At 34.8% G+C, this 24,446-nt stretch overlaps 1 protein-coding gene and 1 long non-coding RNA gene across 2 annotated transcripts; both read right to left on the bottom strand.

Moving 5' to 3' along the window:
* Nucleotides 1–1,695: 1,695 nt before the first annotated feature.
* LOC145807481 (uncharacterized) lies at nucleotides 1,696–5,086 on the bottom strand. Its single transcript, XR_014350610.1, has 2 exons — nucleotides 4,733–5,086; nucleotides 1,696–2,131 (listed from the first exon to the last, which is right to left on the bottom strand). It is a non-coding gene; the product is annotated as an uncharacterized LOC145807481 (long non-coding RNA).
* Nucleotides 5,087–8,604: 3,518 nt separating this feature from the next.
* EMB1211 (MORN (Membrane Occupation and Recognition Nexus) repeat-containing protein) lies at nucleotides 8,605–19,156 on the bottom strand. The gene is made up of 11 exons (XM_082905861.1): nucleotides 18,331–19,156; nucleotides 17,218–17,289; nucleotides 16,954–17,043; nucleotides 16,698–16,871; nucleotides 16,065–16,155; nucleotides 15,641–15,703; nucleotides 15,467–15,533; nucleotides 11,210–11,313; nucleotides 10,972–11,098; nucleotides 9,806–10,566; nucleotides 8,605–9,256 (listed from the first exon to the last, which is right to left on the bottom strand). Exons 1-11 carry the CDS (start codon nucleotides 19,023–19,025, stop codon nucleotides 8,924–8,926), a joined length of 2,577 nt encoding a protein of 858 aa, XP_082761987.1. The 5' UTR covers nucleotides 19,026–19,156; the 3' UTR covers nucleotides 8,605–8,923.
* Nucleotides 19,157–24,446: the final 5,290 nt, after the last annotated feature.

The following is a 24,446-nucleotide window of genomic DNA, read 5'->3' as shown; positions in this document are numbered from 1 at the left end:
TCCTAAATTTTCCAAAAATATTTAGGTAACGACTCTAAAATCTGGCAAAGCAGCCCATTTTTTATTCAAAATCGATTTTTCAAAAAAATTGTCGGATTTGGACTTATTTGTGTATATCTATTTCACATTGCACTTGTGAAATCAGATTCAAAATCATGAGAGTCCAAACTGTAGGGCTAGTCGTATCCGAAAAGAGCACGAAAAGCAAGCTACAGCCGTCCATATACCAAACGGAATGTTAGTAAAATGGATGAAATTGTGAATCGGTTGAAGGGAAAGAATAAAAAGGCTATAAAAGTATAGGTAAATTTTTCATTTTGTTTGATATGTAAATTTCATAATTTTTTGTACTTAAATTATTCACCAATGTGTGTTCCTATAGGGTCGTAAGTTGAATTTTGCTTGTATGGATGGCATGCAAGCAAGTACACACGAACCAATATGTGTTTCAAAGTGGACTTCATATTTTTGTATGGTATTTATTTTAATGTTTGAAAGTATTAATGAAATTGTGTTACTATGATCATAAAGCACCGCAAGCTCACCCTTATTATTTTCCTTCTACCGATGACATGCAACCAAGTATTTATGAATCGGTATGTATTCAAGAAAGGACAACTGAGCATTTTTTCATTGTTTTTATTTTCATGTTTGAAATTACTAATCAAAAGACTATGTTTGTAAGGTGCCGCAAGCTCAACCGTACTATTTTCCTTGTATGGATGACACACAAGAGAGTATGTATATACCGGTATGTATTAAAAATATGACATGAAATATTTTTGCTTCTTGTGATTTGTAGATATGTTTGTGACAAAATAATAATTTTATATTATTTACTTTCTCATTGAATAGGCACGAGGTAGTCCAATGCAAATGGTGGACAATATTGGAAGCGCATCTCTTAGTCATTTAGAAATAGTGAACAACATAAGCAGTCAAAATTTGACAATTGCTTCAAAATTTGTTAACTTGAATATAGATGCGGATCAAAATGCCCCATTTTATTTTTAGTTTCGCAGTAGTAATTTTATGACTTTGGTTTGTAAACTTTGGATACTTTGGTTTGTAAATTTAGAAATGTTCATGGTTGGACACATTTTATGATTTATGGACAGCGACATATTGTATTAATTTGGCCCGACTCAAAATTCTGTTGCTTTGTTATGAGGATGGTTCAATATATGAATGATACAAGTAACATCATTATGAATGTCTATGCTTGTCTGATGGTTCAATATATAGAGACTTTGTTCAATATATGGATGATACAACTGACATCATTATGAATCTCTATTGCTTTGTTATCAGGATGATTCACATTTCTGTTGCTTTATGGTTTATAACTAGTTTTTTTATGTATTTATTTTTTCAATGTGAAATTAATATATATAGTTGTACTTATGATTGTTTGCAAGTGTAATTGCATTTAGGGTCAACCAGTAGCTTCTCATTCTGATTGAGCTTTTTGATAAAAAGTTAAAGACATATTTCTGTTCTATGCTATTGTAACTGATTCGCCAACATCTTATTTACCAACATCTCCTTCAAATGTACACATGTAAATGTGACATGTTTGAACCTACATTTGTGACCTAAATTTAATCTCTTCTCTTGTATAAACATTAATTTTACAGCACACAGTCATCAATCCATCATTATTTAGTATTGTAATAAAAATTTTCCCAATCAAAATGAGCTAAAAAGATCATCTTCTATATCATCCACATCTTTTTCACCTAAAAGATACCCACATTCCATCTATTGATGACAACATCTACTCACAATCCATAAAATTACAAGAAAACTAACAAGTCACTAATTTACATCATAAAGTAGAAAATGATACAAAATAGAAGAAAACTAACAAGTCACTAATTTACATCATCAAGTAGAAAATTGTACAAAATACAATGACATAAATGATTGCCTTCAATTTCTTGTCCATCCTTTGAAGCCTTCTACCATGGTCATGAAGTTCATTTTCCATCTAAGAAAGTATTGTCCTTAGCTCGTTAAATTCTTCGGTTGTTATAGTTTGACGAGGTCCAGTATTGGAACAGATTGTGGAGGTAACGTCCTCATCATCATCATTTGCGAACATGAAGTAATTGCAGTGTGCCTTATTGCTCTGCAATGCATGAAAATGAGTTAGTCAAACCATGCAAATAAATTTTCAAAAACTAAAGGATTAATTTCTATAATAGATACTGTCATACAATAAAGCTTGCTACTTATATATTTTGCTAGGCAAACAAAGAACAAACGCTCTTGACTTCCATTCAATGGTTCATATAATATACATGGCAGCTGTTCTCCCACAGTAACACATTATTTGTTTCAATCTAATGTTGCTATGGTTAGTAAAAGAAGAAGCCATTTTTTTTCTGCATAACCAATACCGAAGCCATTTTAATTTCCTCCGAGTCTTCCTTATTTGAAATAAAAATATAGTAGGGACTCGTACAAAACTATATGGAATGGCCACTGCCAATGAAGATGGATATCAGGTGTGTTTTGTATGCACTTAAATTAGTGGTAATATCAACTTTTATGGTGGAATGGGACACATACAGAGAATAAGAGCTGGATTCAACACATAAACATGAAATGGCTCAGGCACATATGTCATACAAATGCTCATCAATATGTAATCAATTAAAATCTCCAATAACAACAACCAAATTCAAATTTGATATAATGTAGGTCACATCCAAAATAAATTTGATCTACAGTTTTGTAGCGACCCTGATCTTTTCGTAAGTCATATTTATTATTATTACTTTATTTTATTTTTGACTTTATTAATTACATGGTTACATGAGAATTTAATGTGGTATTTAATTAATTTAACGTGTTATTTAATTAAATTAATTTGTTATTTAATTATATATAATTAATCTAAATATTTATATATTTATATTTGTTATATAAAAAAAAGTGTTATATATATATTGATTTTATAAAGAATATTTATATATTGTATTTATACAATAAAATATAATATAATATAATATTATCAGGTTATACTAGCTATTAGGTTATATTCACAACAGCTGCATTAGGAAGCAAAACAAAAAAGAAAGAAAAGAGAACAAAAACAAAGAGACGGTAGAGAGAGAGAGACTAATCAAAGAAAACAGAGTGTTGTGTGTGGCGTGAGAAGAGAGACGGGAAAGAAGAGGAAAAAAAGATTAGGGTTTTGTTTGAGTGGCTCCAATAGTTCTTCAAATAATTCTTTGATTTTTAAAAAAATATGGTGAGTATAAAACCATACGGGAGACACATGGGATATATATGTGTAAGCCGAAAGTGGAGGCCGAAGTGGTGGAGTTAAAGTACAAAGAATTTAATTATGAGTTTATTAGTATAGTGTGAATTGTATTGATTTATACATCTTGAAAAATAGTAAACTACCTCGATAAATTATGAAATTTGAGAAAAGACATGTATACGTGATTCTAGACAACTTTTGTGTTTAAACTTTTTATTAGAAAGATCGATTATAACTTATAATCGGATGATCTTGATTATAGTAGTTTTAATTCATTTTGGCAATGCAGATTTTAGAGGCTATTTTAATCCACGAAACGAGCTTATTTTTATTGGTTTCACGATATTTAAAGTAAAACATTATTCTGCACACTTTTCGCGTTTTGAACTTTTCCGAAAAAAATCATTTTAAGGCAGTTTCTGTTCGTTTTCAGCTTCAGATTTTTCGGTTGAATTTCGTCTAAGTTCTTCTATCAAGTTTTTCTCTCAACCTGTTTAGTTTCTACTAAATACGTCTGCGATGTCTTTTAGAAAATTTGATTCTGTACAACTTTTGTTCTTTGAGTTTTGGTCAATTCAAATTATTTAAGAATGAAACAGTGTATTTTTATACTTCTTTAGCAAGTTACTTATGATTAAATTATACTAACTTTATTTTTTTGCAGGATGGTGGGCCTTACTAATTTTTTTATGCAGGGCTGACCCACCATATTTTTATTTTTATTTTTATTTTGTTTATTTTATAATCAAATTATATTTCGTTATGTACGGGCAAGAAACTAAACGCTACCGTATCTTGGGAAACTATCCATTCATCTCGATGTAGTTGGAGCTACTTGTTTTGTCCCGTAACAAGAATTAAATATATTTTTGTTTGTGTCTGGTGGACATGTGGGTATTAAATCTTGTACTCATACCAGTATACTTGTATACTGCCCCGTTTTGTCTCTTGGCAGCTCAGGTGCATTCTGTTTGAGCGCAGCCGAGCTTCCTTTGCATGATTAGTTGGGGCTACAATGGTGACATGGAGTAACTATAGTTTTTGGACACATCTCTTGGATTTCTTTTATTTTCTTGAGCTTAGGGTTGATATTAGTTTATGTATTTTTTTTTTTTATGGCTTTAATATTGGGATAATTTGGCATGGTTTGTAATCGTACATTATTTAAGTTAGTTTGACTATTTATTGTTACTTTAATGTTGGAGATATTGGTTAGTTGTGAAATTATGGTGGATGGTTTGGTTGGCGTTTAGTTTTTTTGTTTCACCTCTAGGATTTGGATGATGGAATATTGATTGGGGTTTAGTTCTAATTTAATATTTAATTGTCTAAATTTTGGGCGTGACAAGTTTTATTTTCACAATATTTTTAAGAATATTATAGCCAAAGTTCAAAGCCCCAATTTTTGATTTACAAGGCCAAAATCCAAACCCTAAGTATGGCGATGTCTGGACTTACCAGAGAGAGAGAGACAAAGATGTTTTTCTGGTACGTGATAAGAGTCCAAACCACCAACGACAGCAGCGGTGATGAGGGCTTCGGTAATTTGACGACGACAATGCGATGAAGAGGGCTCCAGTGGTTTGATGAAAGACGATGGAGAGAACGGCACACTGACGAGAGGGATGAGAGGACGAGAAGGATGACAGGGAGCGAGAGGACGAAAGTGAGAGAGAGGACGAGAGAACCTAAGCTACTTCGAGAGGGATGAGAGGACGAGAGAACCTGAGCTGCTTCGAAAAGGATGAGAAAAGAGCTGCTTCAATTTTGGGTTTGAATAGAGAGGGGAGAGGGAGAGAAGAAGAAGAAGAATGAGAGTAGAGAGAGAGAGGCTGCGTTTTATTTCAGAGAGAGGACAATTCGAGCCATTCGCGTCTCTATCCCTCAAGGCACCAATCATTCTTGTTTATTTTTAATTATGTGTTTGTTTATATTTCATACCTAATTCTATTTGTTTATATATTATTATAAAGTGATGATATCAATATAATTATATTAAATTTATAAATTTTATTGTATTTTATAAAAATTTTAATCTTATTTTAAATATGAAATAAGGATATGAATGGCTTTCACTAACAAAAACAAAAAAGTGTGTCCATCAACATATTCCAATCAGTCACGCTTTTCAATGCCCCTAGCTTTGTCTTTGTTTTTTATTTAGAGATACATTGCATTAAGGGAAGGGCCCATCTCCACCATTTGCCCTACGGAGTTTTCTCTCTCAAAAATTAATATATATACCAAAAAATTATAAGGATGTTTAAGAGATTTATTTTCACATAATTAAACTTATTGTTAGGTGATATAAGATGAAAATATACCACCGCGTTCCACAACCAACGTCCTATTTTATTGAAACTAATGGTAGGCCTTTTCAATTCAATATGATATATATTTTTTAATTTTTGATAACTCGGGTATCTGGGTCAGCTTGAGCGCACCTCGACTAATTCTTGGGGGATCAATCTCACCGTCCACTAGCGGGGGACCCATTTAAAGTCACAGCAAAGCTCCGTATGAACTGACCCAACACAAGGATTGATAGCACCTAAAAGGTTTTAAACCTGAGACCTAGAGAGGAGCAAACTTCTAAGTCCCAAACCTACACCACTATTCTATCCATACTATGTATCTTAATTCAACCCATACTATTCTATCCACGGCTAATTATTCAGTAATTCCGGAATATAGACACGTGATATTTCATAACATTATAATTGATGGAAAATGTGAGTAGGTAGGGTATTGTGTTGGATGATTAAGGAATATGAGAGGACATATTAAATAATGATTGATTAAGGAATATAGACACGTAATACTCCGAAAACATTGAATAATTTCTCTCTATGCACACTAATCCAATCATTGGCAGTATCACTCACTCATCAGCATTCAATATTTTAGTAGGTATTTTAATTTTGCCTATAAAATGTCCCTATCTGCAGTTCAAACTACAAAGTCACAGGTCATCCAATCCAAAGGTTGCATGCGATCCCATGTTCAATGGGGTGATTGTCTCTAATACCAAATTACACAAATTTCTTTAAAAAATTCACTTTTTAAAATCGACTCGAAATGCAAGGTACTTCAGAAACTTATATTCACATGGGGGAATGTCAGGGGTTCAAGCTGATAGAATAGCGGCGACCTCTTTAATTGTAATTAAACTTTACTAACAAATTAATATCTTAAAATTTTGACTCAAAAAAAAAATGTCTCATTATCTTCCAATCACACGAAGCGGCTTTTAATTTAGAGAAATTTGAAATTACAATTACATATCTGTGCTATATATATACATTACATAAAGTAACTAGCTATATTGAAAATTTGTATTGTAATGTCCAGTTAGGTCATACTCTGTTATCCTTAGATGTGTCTAAAAATTATGGGTCACCTTATCCGACATTTCTTTGGTCCACAGTTGACAGTTCTATTATTCATATATATAGGGTCTCACTCTGCTTTCTTTTACTTCCAACATCATTACGCCTTGTTTGGAATCACTTTTTTTTTTCTTCTTATTATTATTGACTTTTTTCTTTTCTTACCAGGTTTTTTTTTTTATTTTTTATTTTAACTTTGGGTATAAAAAATAAAAAGTCAAAAACTCACTATAAAATATTTAAAAAAATTAATTGAAATATAAAATAAGATAACAAAATTTATTAAAAAATTGACTATTAAGCTAAACCAAACGAGTTTTTAATAGGATCACCCATGTGGTTGCTTTGGATTAATAGATTTTCACCATCTAAAGTGTAACACTCCATCATTTCATTTGGCAACTCAACACTTGTATTACTCTCCAGAACTCCATTTTTACGAAGCTGGTTTTAATTTGGTTGGACATTTTAAGGTGCAACTAGGGGTGAGCATGGTTCGGATTGAACCGGATTGGGGTAAAATCAGAACCAATCCGTTATCTATGATTTTTGAAAAATTAGAATCAATCTAATCCGTTTAAATAATGGAGTCAATCCGAACCAATCCATTTCAATACGGATTAGATCGGTTTTGGACCACGGATTCACATAATTAAATTACAAAAAAATATATATAACACTTTAATTTCATAAAAATATAAACATAGCGCTATATTAGTTCCACAATAGCAACATCTATTTCTATAATAGCGACATACTGTGCTATAATTTAAACAACCATAAGAAAACTGGTTTCACCATAAGTATTTAGACCATTACAAATTAAAACTAAAAACTAACAAACAAAAGTAATAAAAGAAGATATTATACGGTTTTAGGTTTGAGTTTAGATTTTATATAGAATAAGAGAAGATAGGGAAGGATGTATAATAAATATATATACTATTTGTATACGGTCCGAATCGGTTCCAATCCGGAACCATCCGTGTACTACGGATTTTTAATTTTTCAATCCGGAACCGAACCACGGATTCAAAAAACCAATCCAAACCTATCGGTTTAGACTGGACTGGATCGAATTATGGATTTCATGGATTCCTTGCGCAGCCCTAGGAGCAACTTTCCCATAAACTCCATTCACTTCCATCTTCTACCTTCTATCCTATCTCTTCTCACTCAGAATCGCTGCAAAATCTAACAACTCCATTTTTTAAGCATATAGATTCAATTCGATTTTGTTCCAATTCTATGTGCAAGGGTTGCAACCCCACATTTTGTTTTCTGTAACAATTCTACCAAAGGTTTCCCAGTAATTAATCATATTAAAAAAATAAATAAATACTACTTTGGCAAATCCAGCATGTTGATACCTGCATTTCAAATTCCACCCCTTGGAAATTTAATTGTTAGATGACAAATTGCTTCTTCTAACTTTGGGTATCAAATGATGATGATTAATATTTTTTTTTTTTTTTTTTTAACAATTTGATATTTTGACCAAATTCTGCATCACCTTTCCACTGCCCATTTTCTCAATACTGCAGATAAAAGTCCTACCTAATGTATAAGGGCTCGTTTTCTATTTTCACTTGTTCAAAAAAAAATTTATTTTGGGAAGGTTTTTAGAAAATAACCCACCCTCAAAGAATCACTAAAAAAGTTAAATTCCAAAATTTGATTTTGCAAAAAAATAAAAGCAATATGAAAACCACATGCATTTTCAAACATTTCATTATTTTTTGTTGCTAAAAACACGAAAACTGAAAAACGAAAACGAAGAAGCAAAACACAACCAAACCCTGATACTCATTACTCGAACCCACACTAGAACGCTAGGGCAGATAAGCATTTGCCAACACGCTAACTCACGACCTCTCAGTTTCTTAGCCTGCAAAAGATACCTGGTGAAATTCCATGATCTAAAATCATACAATCCAACCATTATTCCCAACAAAGAAAAGCAGTCTATGGCCACTTGACCTTTTTCCAATAAAAGAATTAATCAAGTCTCAATACAGATAGAACAAAAGAGTTATGATGCCATGAATCAAATGAGTTTCCCCGAAAAAACAATGTGACAATCAATTATAATTTGCTGTAGTATAGAAATCTTGACTAAACATTTTCAACTTTCTCATTTTTGTAGCTGACCTTAAAGCCAACCAACCCTGAGTACACAAAATTAATCCGTAGAACAATGCTGTGACAAAATCAATTATGTTGTACAAAACACACAACACGGACACACAGCAGGAGGGACTCACTGTATACCGATATCCAAACTGGTGTGCAAAGATAGTATGCTCTGAAAATCCACTTCTGTTGCAGCATGTGGTTTGTAGTCTCCTAGGCTGCTTGTTTGGGAGTTTACAGGAGTCTTTCGAGTTGAGAGGCTTCTTAAACGTGACTTGGAAATTTCCTTGATTTGTCTATGTGTGTGTCTTGCTGCTCTCAGTTTCAAATTTTGGCCATTCTTTTGTGGAAAACACACCAAATAAGGAGAGGGCTTCGAAGAAGGTGGTGGCAGCAGCTTTTGTTGTGATTTCCCCTCCTCCTTCCACTTTGAAAACAACTGCTGCAGCTGAGGTGGAGCCTGCGAAGCAAATGGACTGTAGTAAACATTTGGACCAATTAAAACTAAAAGTCTGTTTGCCAAACTAAGAGAGAAAATAAAATAATTGAAAGGAAAGGATAGTGGTATCTCTCCTTTTTTGAATAATATATGAGAGAAACGGAGAGGAAAAAAGCGGGTTATCCTCTCCCATTGTTTGGGGAAGATAAATGAAATAGAAGAAAAATAAAGAAAGCTTTATGATGTGAGGAATAAAGGCAAAAACAAAAATCACTTCTCATAAAAAGTATGAGCAAAATTGGTAACTACTAGCTCATCTCCTCTCTCTCCAAAATCTATCCAATTTTGGAGAAATTTGACCTCCATTTTTTCCCAAATCGTCCTCACGGTTTGGCTACTCACTCTTGATTCTTATCTGCTAGACGTTGGTCCAGGCACAAGTGAGAATGCAAGTTTGAGCTTCAAGTAACAAGAGAGGTGCTTCCTTTTCAAACCCTAACTTGTGACTCTCTGGCTATGGTCACATAGAAAATAATGCATCGAGGAAATTAATGGGCAGTCCACACTCACCATTGAGACCAAGCTAGAAGAAGAAACAGGTGATAACGAGGTTGAAGAAAATGGAGACCTCCCAGGCTTGTTTTCCTTCTTGTCATCTTTTGTTGAATCCTGATCCTTGATTACAGACCCAAAACTCGTTGGTGTAACATCATCATCCTCTTCCTCCTCTTCCCCTTCTACCTCCTCATCCGCTTCACCTTCCTCCTCTGTCGCCGAAGTTTTTACACCTTTGCTGGTCATTTCAGGAGTTAAAATATCTTCTTCCTCTTGCAAACCTTTATCCACTTTCTTCTGCTCCGCTTTCTCTATTCTCTTCAACTCCTCATCCATGTCTTCAATTGCCTCCTCTAGACATAATTCAGCTTCAACCAATTCAATCTCTTTCTCTATCAGCTTCATCTTCATCTCACTAGCCTTTTTCTGCTCTTCAGTCCAATTCTCTAGCTTCTCAAACATTGGCTTTAATGCATTTTCCACTGCTGTTAATAGACGCATCCATATATTATCCTTCTTGGCAGTCCCACCTCGTCCATAAAACTCATCAAATCCAAGGGGTAGGAACTGGGCCTTCGCTGGGTCCACATCTTCCCCGTCTTCCAGAGGTGGTTGCCAAAACAAGCGGACCCCATGTTCCTCATCATCAACATAGTTGATTATCCGTCCAGTTGGAGTGTGTAGGATGAGAGGATCTTCAGAATATATGAGCTTCGATGGATCTTCAGGATCAGGCTCCGGTTCCTTGTTAATGAGAATAAATTCTGGCTTTTCATCTGACCAAACAATATGCCATATGTCAACGACAAAATATGCATCTATTGAAGAACTGTGGGCAAAAGAAGTAATTCATCAGAAATGGAACATCAAGTGTATAAATTGTAGATGCAGTTGGGCACAAACAAAAAACTGAGGTAAGTAAAAAGGAGGTATTGCAATATAAAAAATACAAAACCATTTTAGGCTGTGTTTGGATCATGAATTTATATAGGGATTCAAAAAAGATAGAAAAAGGTGAGGAATATGTGAATGAAATATAAGCTCTTCTATTTTATTTTATTTTATTCTCATTTCCCTCACATTTTCCTTTCCTTTTCTGAATCCCTAACCAAATCCACAATCCAAGTACAGCCTTAAAAGTATATTCACCAGTGTTCAGGTTCAGAAGTAGGAGATGGTACCTTTCGACCACCAGTGTTCAAGTTCAGCAGGCATAGGTAATCTCAATGGAGCTTTATAGAAGGAGTTCAACCACATCTCCCGTTCTTCATCCACCTCATGCACATATGTTTTCCAGTAATCAGGAACCTGATGAATGAACTCATCACTTCTCATATTATTATGTACCTTGAAGAGACTATTAAGTCCTTGCAAATGAAAAGAAAATAAGAAACTCAATAAAACTCAAATTTAACTTACTTCATAGAACTGGTTGATGAAGCCTGGTGCCATCCACACATCTTCTTCCTCGTAGAAATACGGATGTTGAGGATCGCCATATGGACCCCTCTGTTCTCTGACCACTGTGCAGATGAAGTAAAACTAAATTGTGAAGAAAAGTGAAGCCGCAAACCAACCAAAAGAAAGTAAGCTTTAATATCTAATATATAAAATCTGCATAAGGTAAATAAATATATATAAAAAAAAAGCCAGCACAAAGAAAGCATAGCTTCGATTTCCAAATCATGGCCAAGTTGATCACATTGAAAATAAATTAAAAGGGCTATGTCACCTAGAATGTGGATCATTCTGTGTTAAAACCTATCACCTACTTCACCCACTAAACCTAACCCACTACACCACTACCACCTCACCTACTCCACTAAACCCACTACACCACTACCACCTCCACTTCACCTACACCACTACCACCTCCACTTCACCTACTCCACCTACCACCTACCACCACCTACTCTTCTATATATAGGAATCATTGTAGCATTCAATAATTCAACAATTACAAACATCAATCAATAATACAATTCTCTTTTTATCTTTATACATTAAATTTCTACATGGTATCAGAGCAAGGTTAAGCACTTAGTATTTTTCGCTTCACCGGCGGGCGGCAACCTCGCCTTGGCCGTCCGCCGGACCTCAACCTAATCTGCTAAAATTTTTCTACACATACCTTGAAATTTCCTTTCTGAGTGCACTACTGTTCAGTCGCCGAAGACCACCACCGCTTGCACGTCGATGTCCCTTTGCCAAAGCTCCGTCGCGACACCGGCCTTCCTTGCGTCTGGTTTCAATCCCCTGCTATTCCAAGCCACAAAATAGGGCACGACTTTTGAGGGCTCGATATCTATATCCATGTATATCTTTTGGGTAGTCTATATACACACTCATACAGTGTCTTCTACACCGGTAACATGGTACAAGGGCCCAACCCTTCTTGATGCCCTCGACATGATTACAGAGCCCAAGAGGCCATCAGACAAGCCTCTTCGTCTCCCACTTCAGGATGTCTACAAGATTGGCGGTATTGGTAATTTGGCCCACTTTTTTGATTAACACCAGCATATAATTTCAAAGAGATAACTATATTATATAATTTTTTCTATTTTAAAATATTTTTCCACCGTCCAAACCTTTTTTTTATCTTATATATATAAAAAATTGGATGGAACTCACGTGGGTGCTACTTTTTCTTTTTCTTCTTTCCACAGCCCAACTTTTCCTTGAACCTCAATTTTTTATTATTAAAAATAAAAAAATAAAAAAATAAAAAAATAAAAAAAATAAAAAAATTCATTCCATCTAATTTTTCTGCTCAGTCTTGTACCTTCAAGCCATTCGGATTTGCACAATACACTCATTTTATTTCTATCGGGATTTCGCCCTGATCACAATTTTACACCAAAAAAAAAAAAAAAACAACAACAACAACAACAAACCCAAACAACCACATCCACAGGCGGGATTTTTCTTCTCTACTCTGCCGCCGGTCTCTTCTTCTTGCCTCCGTCCTGAGCGGCCCTTGCTGGTGCTGCCTCCGTGTTTTCCACGCCGCCCAGCACGTTCACTCCCCCATACTCCTCCACTGCAGCATATGGCGGACCTCCAAATCGGAACATCACGGTGGCCTTCCGCTTCAGCTCCTTATTTTCCGCCTTTAGCACACTTATCTCTGCTCGCGCATCCTTATACATGCGCTGCAGCAGAGCCAGTTGGGCGTTTAACTGCTGCACCTCATTTGTCCTACTCTGCAGCCGGTGCGACAAGTTTGTGACCGCAGTCATGGTTTCCACACATGACTTCAATGTATACTGATTGGCCTCAATATCCGTTTGTACTGCCATTTTTTGCTCCACCGACCGCATCGGAAAGTTCAACGGAGCAAAACCAGAGGTGTTTGGTTGAGGTTCACGGGCCACCGCACCTGTTATCTCTCCTGTTGACTCGTTGAGGTCGGGAAAGAGAGTGAGCAGACCACGGGAAGAGGAGGCCATGTTCTGGGTAGCTGAACGGGAAGAAGAGGCCATGTTTTTTGGGTTGCTGAGTGTTTCCGAGAAGGGTTGGATACAGAGTATTTACAGATTGTTTCAGAATGACAAGTTCAGAGGTTTCAGTCTGGTTTGGTTTCCTCCGCCTCCGCATTGGTTTATATTGACACTGACGACGCGGCCGACACGCCGCTCTGTCGCTCACGTGCCTCGCCGCGTCTCCGGCTCACCTTTTGATGGCTCGACGCTTTCTGTCGGGCACGACTTTTGATGAAGTGGGCGCGCCTTTTGAGGGCGCAACTTTTGATGGCACGCCTTTTTATAGATTGGGCACGTCTTTTGATGGCACGCCTTTTTGAAAAATTAGGCACACCTTTTGAGGGTGCGACTTTTTAAGGGTCCGACAAGACTCTGTAAACTGTCCCGACATTGATTCCGGTTAGCTCCTTCATGGGTCCGACAAGACTCTGTAAACTGTCCCGACATTAATTCCGGTTAGCTCCTTCATGGGTCCGACAAGACTCTGTAAACTGTCCCGACATTGATTCTGGTTAGCTCCTTTATGGGTCCGACAAGACTCTGTAAACTGTCCCGACATTGATTCCGGTTAGTTTCTACAAGGGTCCAGCAAGACTCCGTAAACTGTCTTCTACAACGGTCCGACATGACCCCATAAACTGTCTTCTACATCGGTCCGACACGAGCCAGTGTCTTCTACATCGGTCTTCTACAACGGTCTGACACGACTATACAGTGTCTCCTATCCTCTTTTATTTTTTATGTATTTTCTTGTTTTGTTACTCTCTCCAAACTCAAGTTGGTTAGTTCCTATCCCCCTTGAGTTTGCGGGGGGCTGTTAAAACCTATCACCTACTTCACCCACTAAACCTAACCCACTACACCACTACCACCTCACCTACTCCACTAAACCCACTACACCACTACCACCTCCACTTCACCTACACCACTACCACCTCCACTTCACCTACTCCACCTACCACCTACCACCACCTACTCTTCTATATATAGGAATCATTGTAGCATTCAATAATTCAACAATTACAAACATCAATCAATAATACAATTCTCTTTTTCTCTTTATACATTAAATTTCTACATTCTGGTGCGAGGAATTGGAACGGGAACATGGTACACCACATGACTTAAAATGTGATACAATATGGATAGATTTCTTAATTTGACATCCTATATATTATAGTGTATTTTTCTTCAAATTAATCATTCAACAACACAGTTCTATGAGCATTATGACCCATTGTTTTACATTTTGTCAATCCAAAATTCCACTCTATCTAGATTTTAGTTCATTGTATTCGACCTTTTTCCTATTAAGGATAACTTTAAATGAAAAATATAGAAAAATAACATGAGGATGGCTTTGGATCATTAAATTCAACTTTTTGGAACGAAGCGTACCGTGTTTTGAAACCTATGTTTCAAAACGTAAATCACTAGAGTATTAGCGTTTACTAGTAACACTGAAAAGGAATATATGTATATATATGATCGTGAACTTTTATTCTTCCCTAGCCAGCAGCAAATGGGACATGGAAATAAGAAACATTTTAACTGAATTAATAAACATTGCAGGATGAATGGATGTAAATATTAACCAGTCTATTATGTAAAATATGGATTCATGTTCCATCAATCTCAAAAAAGACTTCCGAATAGATTATTCAAAGCAAATTGAATTGATTCATCAAGTTTGCAAGTACAACATAGCAAATTGAATTGATCCATTGAGTTTGCAAATACAACATATGAAGACAGCAAACCATAAACCGAATACAGGTCATAGATCAAAATTCAGCAATGCCCATGTTTTAAGCTAGTGTGAAGGGAAACTAGCAGCCTGCCTTTGATAATATTATAAACACATTTGGATAATTTCAAGGCATAATAAACACAAATAGTTTATAAATCCTACAAGAGCAAAATAAAATAATCCAACAATTATTTATTTATTTATTATCTGTAATCCCCCCATGGGACAAATAGTGTCATGTCCTTGAGTAAAATAAAAACGATGATTGTTTTCAAGTACTACCAGGTTTAAGAGAAACCCATTCCATTGCAACACAATTTGTGAACCCCATGTTGAATCACCTAAGTTAATGACTAGCAAATAAAAATTCATCCAAGAATCATATAATACCCCAGAAGAAGAAGGAAGGAAAGGAAAAAAAAAAAGTTTGAAAAGACATACTTCCATCAGGCTTGTTAACAAACATCCGTGCCTTAGCAGCAGCCACCTCTGCTATACCAGCATGCAGCTAGAGTATGAAATCATAAGAGAAATTTCATCATCACAACTGGTACAAAATCCACAAGGAAGAGAGAGAGAGACACAGAGAGAGAGAGAGAGAGAGTCTTAAGATACCGCCGAAACATCTTCATCACAACCAGCAGGATCTTCTAATAGCTCCCCAAAGTAGAAGCGACCCTGCCAATATAACATGCAAGTTAACCTTACCCTCTTTGAACATATTAGGTTTATTAGAGAACATTGACCAGGGACATTAAGTTAACCTAGCATCCACTGGAGATCTAGAATTCTAATATCAAATAGGTCTTGAATTTTTCGTACCTACTATTATTAAAGATAATGAATCTTCTAGTTAAATAAGGTGCTCAACTTTGTAATCATGATAAGTATTTTTTCCAAATTGTACAACCCTGCTACTTTCATGAGATATAGGAAACTAGCATAGATATCTAAAACAATGATACCTATAAACTAATTCCCAGAGGGATGTAGACACGTGCTGATCTCTAATGGCATAATGCATCTTTCATGCACTTACATGTATTGGGCGTTCATTGACTTCATATATACCACACCCATGCATTCTACCATGTTTCCATTCACCAGCATAGCGGTACCGGCCTTTCTCCCTGGCATCAGAACACTATTACGAATAAGCCCATAAATGTCTCGTTTCAATCACTACCAAAAAAGAAAGTAAAAAAAAAATGTTTTCTTGGATAAGAATAGAATGCAGAAGGTCCTCATTTGGAGTAAAGGCTATAATATTTAAAGAAGAGAACTTCTGTTGAGTGCTGCCAGAGGGGTATGCTGGATCAATAGGAAACCAACTGAAATCAATTAAACTAAATGTCGTTTGCTCAATAGGAAAAATACTTGGTCCTCTATTTTTCACACTATACAGGCATGTCAATACAACAATTTTCAAAAAATCAAGACATGAGAATGGATTGATCAATAAACAACCAGGCTATAATCAAACAAAGCATAATAATTTTTTTTATTTTATTATTTTTAATGCGGAAGGAAACCAAACATGTGATGATAATGACATTAACATTAACTTGAAACATGATAAATCAAACAAAAGAGTGAAATAAGAGGGTAGAGGCAATAACTATGATAATCAGTGGGAAATAAAAAGTAGTTGACTCTTGAAAATAAAACATACGGTTTCCTCCCAAATTGTCTGATCCACTCATCATTCTCATAAAAGGGAATTTCATAGTTTCCGCCTGCTAAACGAATACTATCTTCAATATCCATCTCCAGCCATTCTCTGTCTTCCGGGGACATGTAATCTCTTTGTATTATTTTCCCTTCAGCTCGCATTTTCGCTTCAAGCCTGGGAAGATGAACCCACATCAATAGAAATGTTCACTAAGAAAACTTTAGATTCTAGACTGGTAAATATAGAAGAGGCTTACTTGGACCCTGGCACAGGTTCTATATCAGGTATGTCAACTTCAACCACCCCGTGACCCTCCATGTTGTTTTGAAGCCATTCACCTTCATACCTATAAGAATTAAATAATCCATATAAAAAATAAAAAAATTTACAAGAAAACGACATTTGACTCTAAAGTTAATCACATTCTAGCCAATTAAGCAGAGATTGAATAGATCTTATACTCTTCCAGAAACATTATGACAATAGTATTGTAATTGCTTTAAAAAAAATAATTACAAACCTGACCAGTCCTTGCTCAGCAACATAAACACCTTTTCCATGAGCTAAGTCATCCCAGACCGTGCCCTCATACCTACAGCAAATGAAAGGGTCATCATCAGCAATAGGAGCAATTACAAGGATGGAGTCCTTCATGTGTTCCAAATAATAAACCACATTTTCCACACCAGTTCATGTATGGCACAACTTAGAAGCCTAACTAAGCATAACGTCCGTACGAAAGTATATGGTCTGAAACTGCACGGAATCAGAAAAACAGCAATGGACTAATTCTGACGTTATTAACCACATTTTTTTTACTAAAAAAAATATTCTATGAAACTGCTATTGAAAAAAATGGAATACAAAGTAGTATGCAAAAGATTATAACAACGATCATCAAAAAGTAATCACTCAAAAATCATATAAAAGAAAGGAGAAAACAAACTGAAGCAAAAATCATGTACCTGAAGGATGCCCACTTCAAGGCTTCAAGCCATCCAAGTCAATTCAAATGCGCAATAGCTCAAAATCAAATGAAATTTTATTCAAATATTAACTAGCCAATGCACAGATCTCTCTATTGACACAACAAACAACCACTAAATTTAACACAAGCAAAAGCTATAATACTGTAAGTAAACAAACAGGAATTTTACAAGTTAACACTAAAGAACACCAAGGTTAATTGGGTACAGGCACGCACTTAACCAAGACTTTGCATCAAAGGAGCTCCATCCATAGACTTGAGTTTGTAGAGAGTGCATTTATTGCCGCAAGGGTCAATCAATTTATCAACTTCATTCATCCAATCCAATCAGTTTTATAAGTAAGTAGTTTGAAAGCAATGAGCAACCAACTTGACAAAATAAAGGGCACAAACTGTACGGTAACGGGTCAAGTAAACCCAGACTCATGAGGCCAAAACCCTAAACCCTATGTGAGCATTATGCAGCTAAACCTGACTCAACTTCCCAAATTACATTCCTTATAAACCAACTTCAACAAAAATGCACAAAATTTGAACAAACAAACAAAAAAAACTCAACCCATCTAAGAAAACATCAAAACCAACCAAACTAACAAATGAATCAATCAAAGATTTCAATATAAAATTTCACCAATAAACACTTACGTGCTTCCATCAGGGAAAATGTAGCTGACCCAAATCAAGAACTCCTCAATCCTATCAAGTTCTTCAATCACTGATTTAGGGTTGGAAATATCATAATGATTGTCCGGTATAGCCGGATAAGGTTTCCGATACGGCACGTAGAAAGGAGCAATGGGAGGGTCTCTACCGGCCTTAATCTCCTCCTTGACAGCCTCCATTTCGTCCTCATCAACCCAAGCAGGGTCCCAACCGGGTTTGGTCATCTCAAGCGGAGCATCGGCCCAGAGCTCCTTCAAATCCTCTTCTCTCCAATTCTCTCTATCCCTCGGGAAATCAAACAAGTCCTCGTGGTACACGTACTCTTTCTCTTCCTCGTCTTGCTCTCTCTTCATCCTTTTGCTGTCAAGGATTTGCATGAATCGCTTCACATTCGCTTCCTCCGAGTTGTCCTCCTCGTCGATTTCTTCGTAGTTGACAGTAGTTCCGCTGGTTCGGGTGGCGAGTTCGGTGTCAGGCTGCTCCGAATCGTCCGAGTCGTAGTCGGAGTCGGAGTCGGAGTCGTCGGAAGATGAGGATGAAGATGGATTATCGGCCAATGGCTCTTCTGGATTAGGCTCATCTTCTTCTTCATCTTCATCGTCGTCGTCGTCTTCTTCTTCTTCTTCTTCTTCTTCCTCAGGGTTTTCGAATTGGGGTTTTGGGTCTTCGTTCGCCATTCTGGTTAATCGAACAGATAGAGAGAGAAAGAGAGAGAGAGAGAGAGAGTGACGAGGAAGAGATAAGGTGAGACAAGCAGCAGAGAGAGAGAGTGAATGAAGAGTAGATACAAATAAAACGAAGCGGGGCAAACGACAAAAAGCAAAAGAAAGCGGCACGTAAAATGAACTTGAGCCCAAGGGTTAACTGATGGGCCTGGGGAGCTGGGTCAAGGCCCACCAAAATACAGTTTTTTTTTTTTGGATTAGATCTTTAACAATTAATTTGTACTAGGAATATAAATTAAAAAATGATGCAGACCACTAATTAGTGGTTGTACTAGGGATGTGACAGTGGGTCTCACCCATTGCTATATGTGTTTTGTGTTTTAGTTTTTGTTTTTTTTTTTTTGTTTATTTGCCACATCATTAGTAGTGATATTAGTGATAAAAATTTAGTGGTCTGTAGCATTGTTGATATAAATGTGACCGGATAGAAAAAATGTTGGAGTTTTTTTATTTAAATGTCACGTCCCAATATGAAAGAATAAGAGGGATTTGTGAGACTCATCAGTTTTGAGGGATGTGTGATATTCATCGCGAATTTTACTTTAATAATTTGAATTATTTATTTTTTATGAATCAATATATATTATTCATAAAAAAAATTAGATCAATTCAATAATCATAATATTTTTATTATATTATGTTTGTCTGTAAAAAATGAATAGTATATTTTTAAAAAATATTTATCGTAATTTTTTTTAAAGAAAAATGTGATAAAATAAAATGTTACGATTATTTGATTGAACTAATTTTTTTCATTTTCATGGAGGACCTATAAAATTAATGATTTTGATCATCGAGACGAGTCCAAAATAGGCTCCATCACTACTAATTATATATAACCTCCATAATGGGGAAAAAATAAACCAATTACCACAAGAAGGTATCAAACTCATCTCTATAGGAGTTTAGGACTGTTGTACAGCTAACGAGGCCCATTTTAGAATTCATTTTGATAATTTGAATCGTTTAATTTTTAGTGTACATTGAGTAGAACATACCTATACAAAATCAAGAGGCTATCGATATCCGACCAACTTAATTTTTTACAAACATATTATACTTAATATATTCTAAAAAATTAGCGATGTTGATCACTAAAATAGTTTCTAAAATGAGCTCCATGGGAAGCACAAGAGTGACTGGTATGCCTCCCACACAACAGTTACTCCAATTCTAATAATTGAACCCGGCACATCACAAAAAAAAGGTTACACAACTACTAGCCAAATGCTCTGATTATACAATTACAAATTTAAAGTACATTATTTTGTTACTATTCAGGAGACGAGCATGCTTAAGAGGAAATTTGCATAATTTGTGGAATAAATTTTAAAGATACAGTTGTTGTTTCCAAAAAATGAAATTATAATAATCCTGAAATATTACGTGGTCATATTTCAAACCAATCACTAATTACTTAACCCTTATATTGTTTTCATATCCCAAACATAAATTATGGATCCCTACCCTTCTCTACTAGTTAAAATCTTATGAAATAACACGTGATCATACTGTGCACATACCGAATAATCACCCTTCCATAAATCTAGCTTTTTTTTTTTTAAAAGCAAGAACCTGTCACCTTATGGAACCCCGTACTACCTACGTCCAAGAATCATAAACTTAAAGTTCCAATACTTTTAAGAGAAAACTTTATAATTTTGATTTTTTTAAAAACTAGAAAATTAACTAAATAAAAACTTAAGTTGAGTTGTCAATTATATACATGATTTCCTTTCATATCATCAATGGGTGTGACTATTAATTAATAACAACTCATGTATTTTTTCCTTTTAAGCAGGTGCAATTAAATATTAACTCAGGATATTACATATTTATATGAAAGGGATAATTGCAAAAATAAATAAATAAATAGAAGGTTGAGGAAATAATTGCTAAAGAAAGGGGGAATCTAACAAAATTCAGCCAAACATGAAAAAATAATAATAATAATAATAATAATAAATAAATTGTAAAATCATGGAAGTTACAATTTTTCCGTTACTGTCTTTTGCGTAACCCCTCTCTTCCCACCGTCTCCTGTCGACAGCCACCCTTTCCAACTGCTAATGGCTACTCGTCTCTTACCCCTTCCAAACATTATCATTCCCATCATCATACTTACCCTTCCTAATCCCTCTCATAACCGTGGCTACTAGCATCTTTCTACAAACCCTATCATAGCCTCCTTTTCTACCTCCCGTTAGGATTGCAAATGAATCGAACTGCTCACGAGTAGGGCTGCAAACGAAACGAGCCGAGCCGAGCTTTGCTGAGCTCGAGCTCGGCTCGTTTTGTGACGCCCCAAATTTTTTTTTGAAACGTCATAAGATTTAAATAACGATAACTTGCTAGATAAAGTTTTAACTACTAATTATGAACTTTTAAGTTCTTACATAGTCAAAGTCCAACGACAAAATAAAACTACAAGTTCACACACAACGTCACAACATAGTTAAACCCTAATACAAGGGATAACAGGATTTTATTTTGATAAAATCTTGACTCTAAGTCAGCCAAGGTTCGATATTGGCAGCAGCTCCAATTTCAGCCTCAGTCCCTTCTTCAACATAATTTGGCATGAAACGTCAGGGCAACAAAATATATGTCATGAGTTTTGCAACACAGTAAGAAAACGTAACCAACCTACCATTCTTTTTAAGAGAAAAATAATAATATTCTAAACATGAGATAACAATATAATTATACACAGAATTTACAACCATTAGAATAATTTCAGTAATTTTTTTTTTTATAAATTAGGTGACACTCAAAATCTTACCAAAGAGATTTACTTACCAACCACTAAGCATGGCAACGGTTAATTTGAAACCCTCCCTTGGTCAAATATTTAAGTGTTACCAACCGTAACTACCAGGGATGCCCACGTCCGGAGTTATATACCCAAGTAGTGGCATCCGTGGTCTGCCCCAAGGAAACAGTCTGCCAGGGGTAAGTAACCTCCCTGTGTGCCACCTGCACATCCACCCTTATTCTAAAACCGAATACCGAAAAGGGTTTAAATAAGTCCCGTGCCATCTTAGAGTTTCGCAACACAATTTACGTGAGAATTCTCAAAACCAGGGCTCACCCTGAACAACTGGTGTTAACCGTCAACCCTTAATTCCGTACAGTCTTTAAACCAAGACTCACCCCGAACAACTAGTATTAACCGTCAATTGTTAACTTTGTATATGTGGTTAATCATTTCAGTTAATTTTGATATTAATCACAAATAATTTCAAATTTTTAATCACAAGTAATGTTATACCAACTCATTAAAATTCTCAATCATAAAATATTGCATGTGTCACACAATACTAAATAAAAGTACAGAATTTAAATAAACAATTTATTTAAACCATGGTATGAAATAATAACTTAGATACAAGAATTAAACCATAAATACACACATGCACAAATTTTTGATTTACAAAATTAGACTAGCATAATATTAAAGTGGTGATTTTATCTTGTCCAGAAAAACTTTCAGAGTATATATCTTGCAAATAAAATTATAAATGCATTACTTATACAACTCTAAAATTCATATCAATCTACAGGATACTCAATAAACATGTTATGGTTATTTTCCAGAAAGTATTTTCCAAAAATAACTTATAAATAATTCTAAACAAATTCCAAGGGTGTTTATGACACAGATTTGTCACATTTCCTTACATTAATTCCATGCTTAAATTTATAGATCAAACCCATAATCTAAAAATTTATCATGAAACTAGACTTCTCAAATTTCATATTTTAGTTAGAAATTACCAGATTTGGCTTAGTATAGAATTTTTAATAAATTTTCAAATACATGGTAAAATCTGTTTCACAGTTTCAGATTTAGTTATAAATTTGTATAAATTCGTAGAAAGTTCAAAAATTGTTAACAAAAATTCCTGGACGAACTAGACATCATTATCAACAACTTTGTAGAAGAAACCATCTCGAAATTTTGAGTATAAAATTGTCTACAAATTCGAGTGACATTCTGGCAAATTCAAAATATACTATTTTTATCACAGTTTCAGATTTAGTTAAAATTTTGTATAAATTCGTAGAAAGCCCAAAAATTGTTACCAAAATTTTCTAGATAAACTAGACATCATTATCAACAACTTTATAGAAGAAATAATCTCAAAATTTTGAGTATAAAATTATCTAAAAATTCGAGTGACATACTAGCAGATTCAAGACAGATTATTCTCAACACAGTTTCAGATTTAGTTAAAAATTTGTATAAATTCGTAGAAACTCGAAAATTGTTTCCAAAAATTTCTGGATAAACTAGACATCATTATCAACAACTTTGTAGAAGAAATAATCTCTAAATTTTGAGTATAAAATTATCTAAAAATTCGAGTGACATACTGGCAGATTCAAGACAGATTATTCTCAACACAGTTTCAGATTTAGTTAAAAATTTGTATAAATTCGTAGAAAACTCGAAAATTATTTCCAAAAATTTCTGGATAAACTAGACATCATTATCAACAACTTTGTAGAAGAAATCATCTGGAAATTCTGAGTATAGAATTGTCTAAAAATTCGGGCAACATGCTGGCAGATTCAACATAGATTATCTTCAACATAATTTAGACAATGTATCATATGTATACAATCTGAAAATTTCAATTATGTAAAAAAAATGAGAGGATTGAGAGGGTTTTCTTACCTAGTAGTAGGGTGACAAAATGGTTGAGAACTTTGGTTTCCTTAACCTCCTACTCTTCTTCCTCTCCTACTACTAAACTTGGTTGCTTAAGAGATTTCTCTCCTCTCTTTTTTTTTTTTTTTTTTCTTCTACCGAATGTTTGCATGCACAAGGAAGGCTTGCATGCATATATATATATATATATATATATATAAAATGCTAGTTGAAGACATCTCTCTCTCCCTCTCATTCTTTCCATTATTTTATGTTGCTCACTTTCTCAAAGTTCCAAGAATGAAAGCTTTCCCTAAATTCCAAGAGGGATGGTGGTTTATGGTTCCTATACCACCATGCAAACAAGCAGGTGGCATAGCTACGAACATCTCTTTCTTTTCTTTCTTTTTTTGTGTGTGTGTGTGTGTATTTGTATGGGTTCTGAAAATTGATACACTAAGATTTTCATCTGAGGTATTTGGTAAGAATAATTATTATATTGAATCCTAATTAAAATAATTTATAAACAACAAATATTGAACACCCACAAAATTATTATTCTTAATAGGGTCTTTGTTAGTGATAGGATCCGGTTAATTTAAAACCAATTAATTTATTTATTTATTTATTTTCTTTCAAAAATAATTTAAATATGGGTTTTCACAATCTACCCTCCTAAAAAGAATTTCGCCCTCGAAATTAATTCGTACCTTTAGATT

Source organism: Camellia sinensis, chromosome 14 (assembly GCF_055761805.1).
Source record: "Camellia sinensis isolate YWXY chromosome 14, ASM5576180v1, whole genome shotgun sequence".
NCBI classification, from domain to species: Eukaryota; Viridiplantae; Streptophyta; class Magnoliopsida; order Ericales; family Theaceae; genus Camellia; species Camellia sinensis.
Note: the sequence above shows the minus strand (reverse complement) of the source record. Positions and strands in the feature narration are given on the sequence as shown.

Coding starts and splice junctions, on each gene's coding strand:
- EMB1211 (XM_082905861.1), bottom strand. CDS start 19,025: ATGGCGAACGAAGACCCAAAACCCCAATTCGAAAACCCTGAGGAAGAA. Junction 17,290..18,330: donor ATTTTCCCTGATGGAAGCAC/GTAAGTGTTTAT, acceptor CATTTGCTGTAG/GTATGAGGGCACGGTCTGGG. Junction 10,567..10,971: donor TGAACACTGGTGGTCGAAAG/GTACCATCTCCT, acceptor TTGTTTGGTCAG/ATGAAAAGCCAGAATTTATT.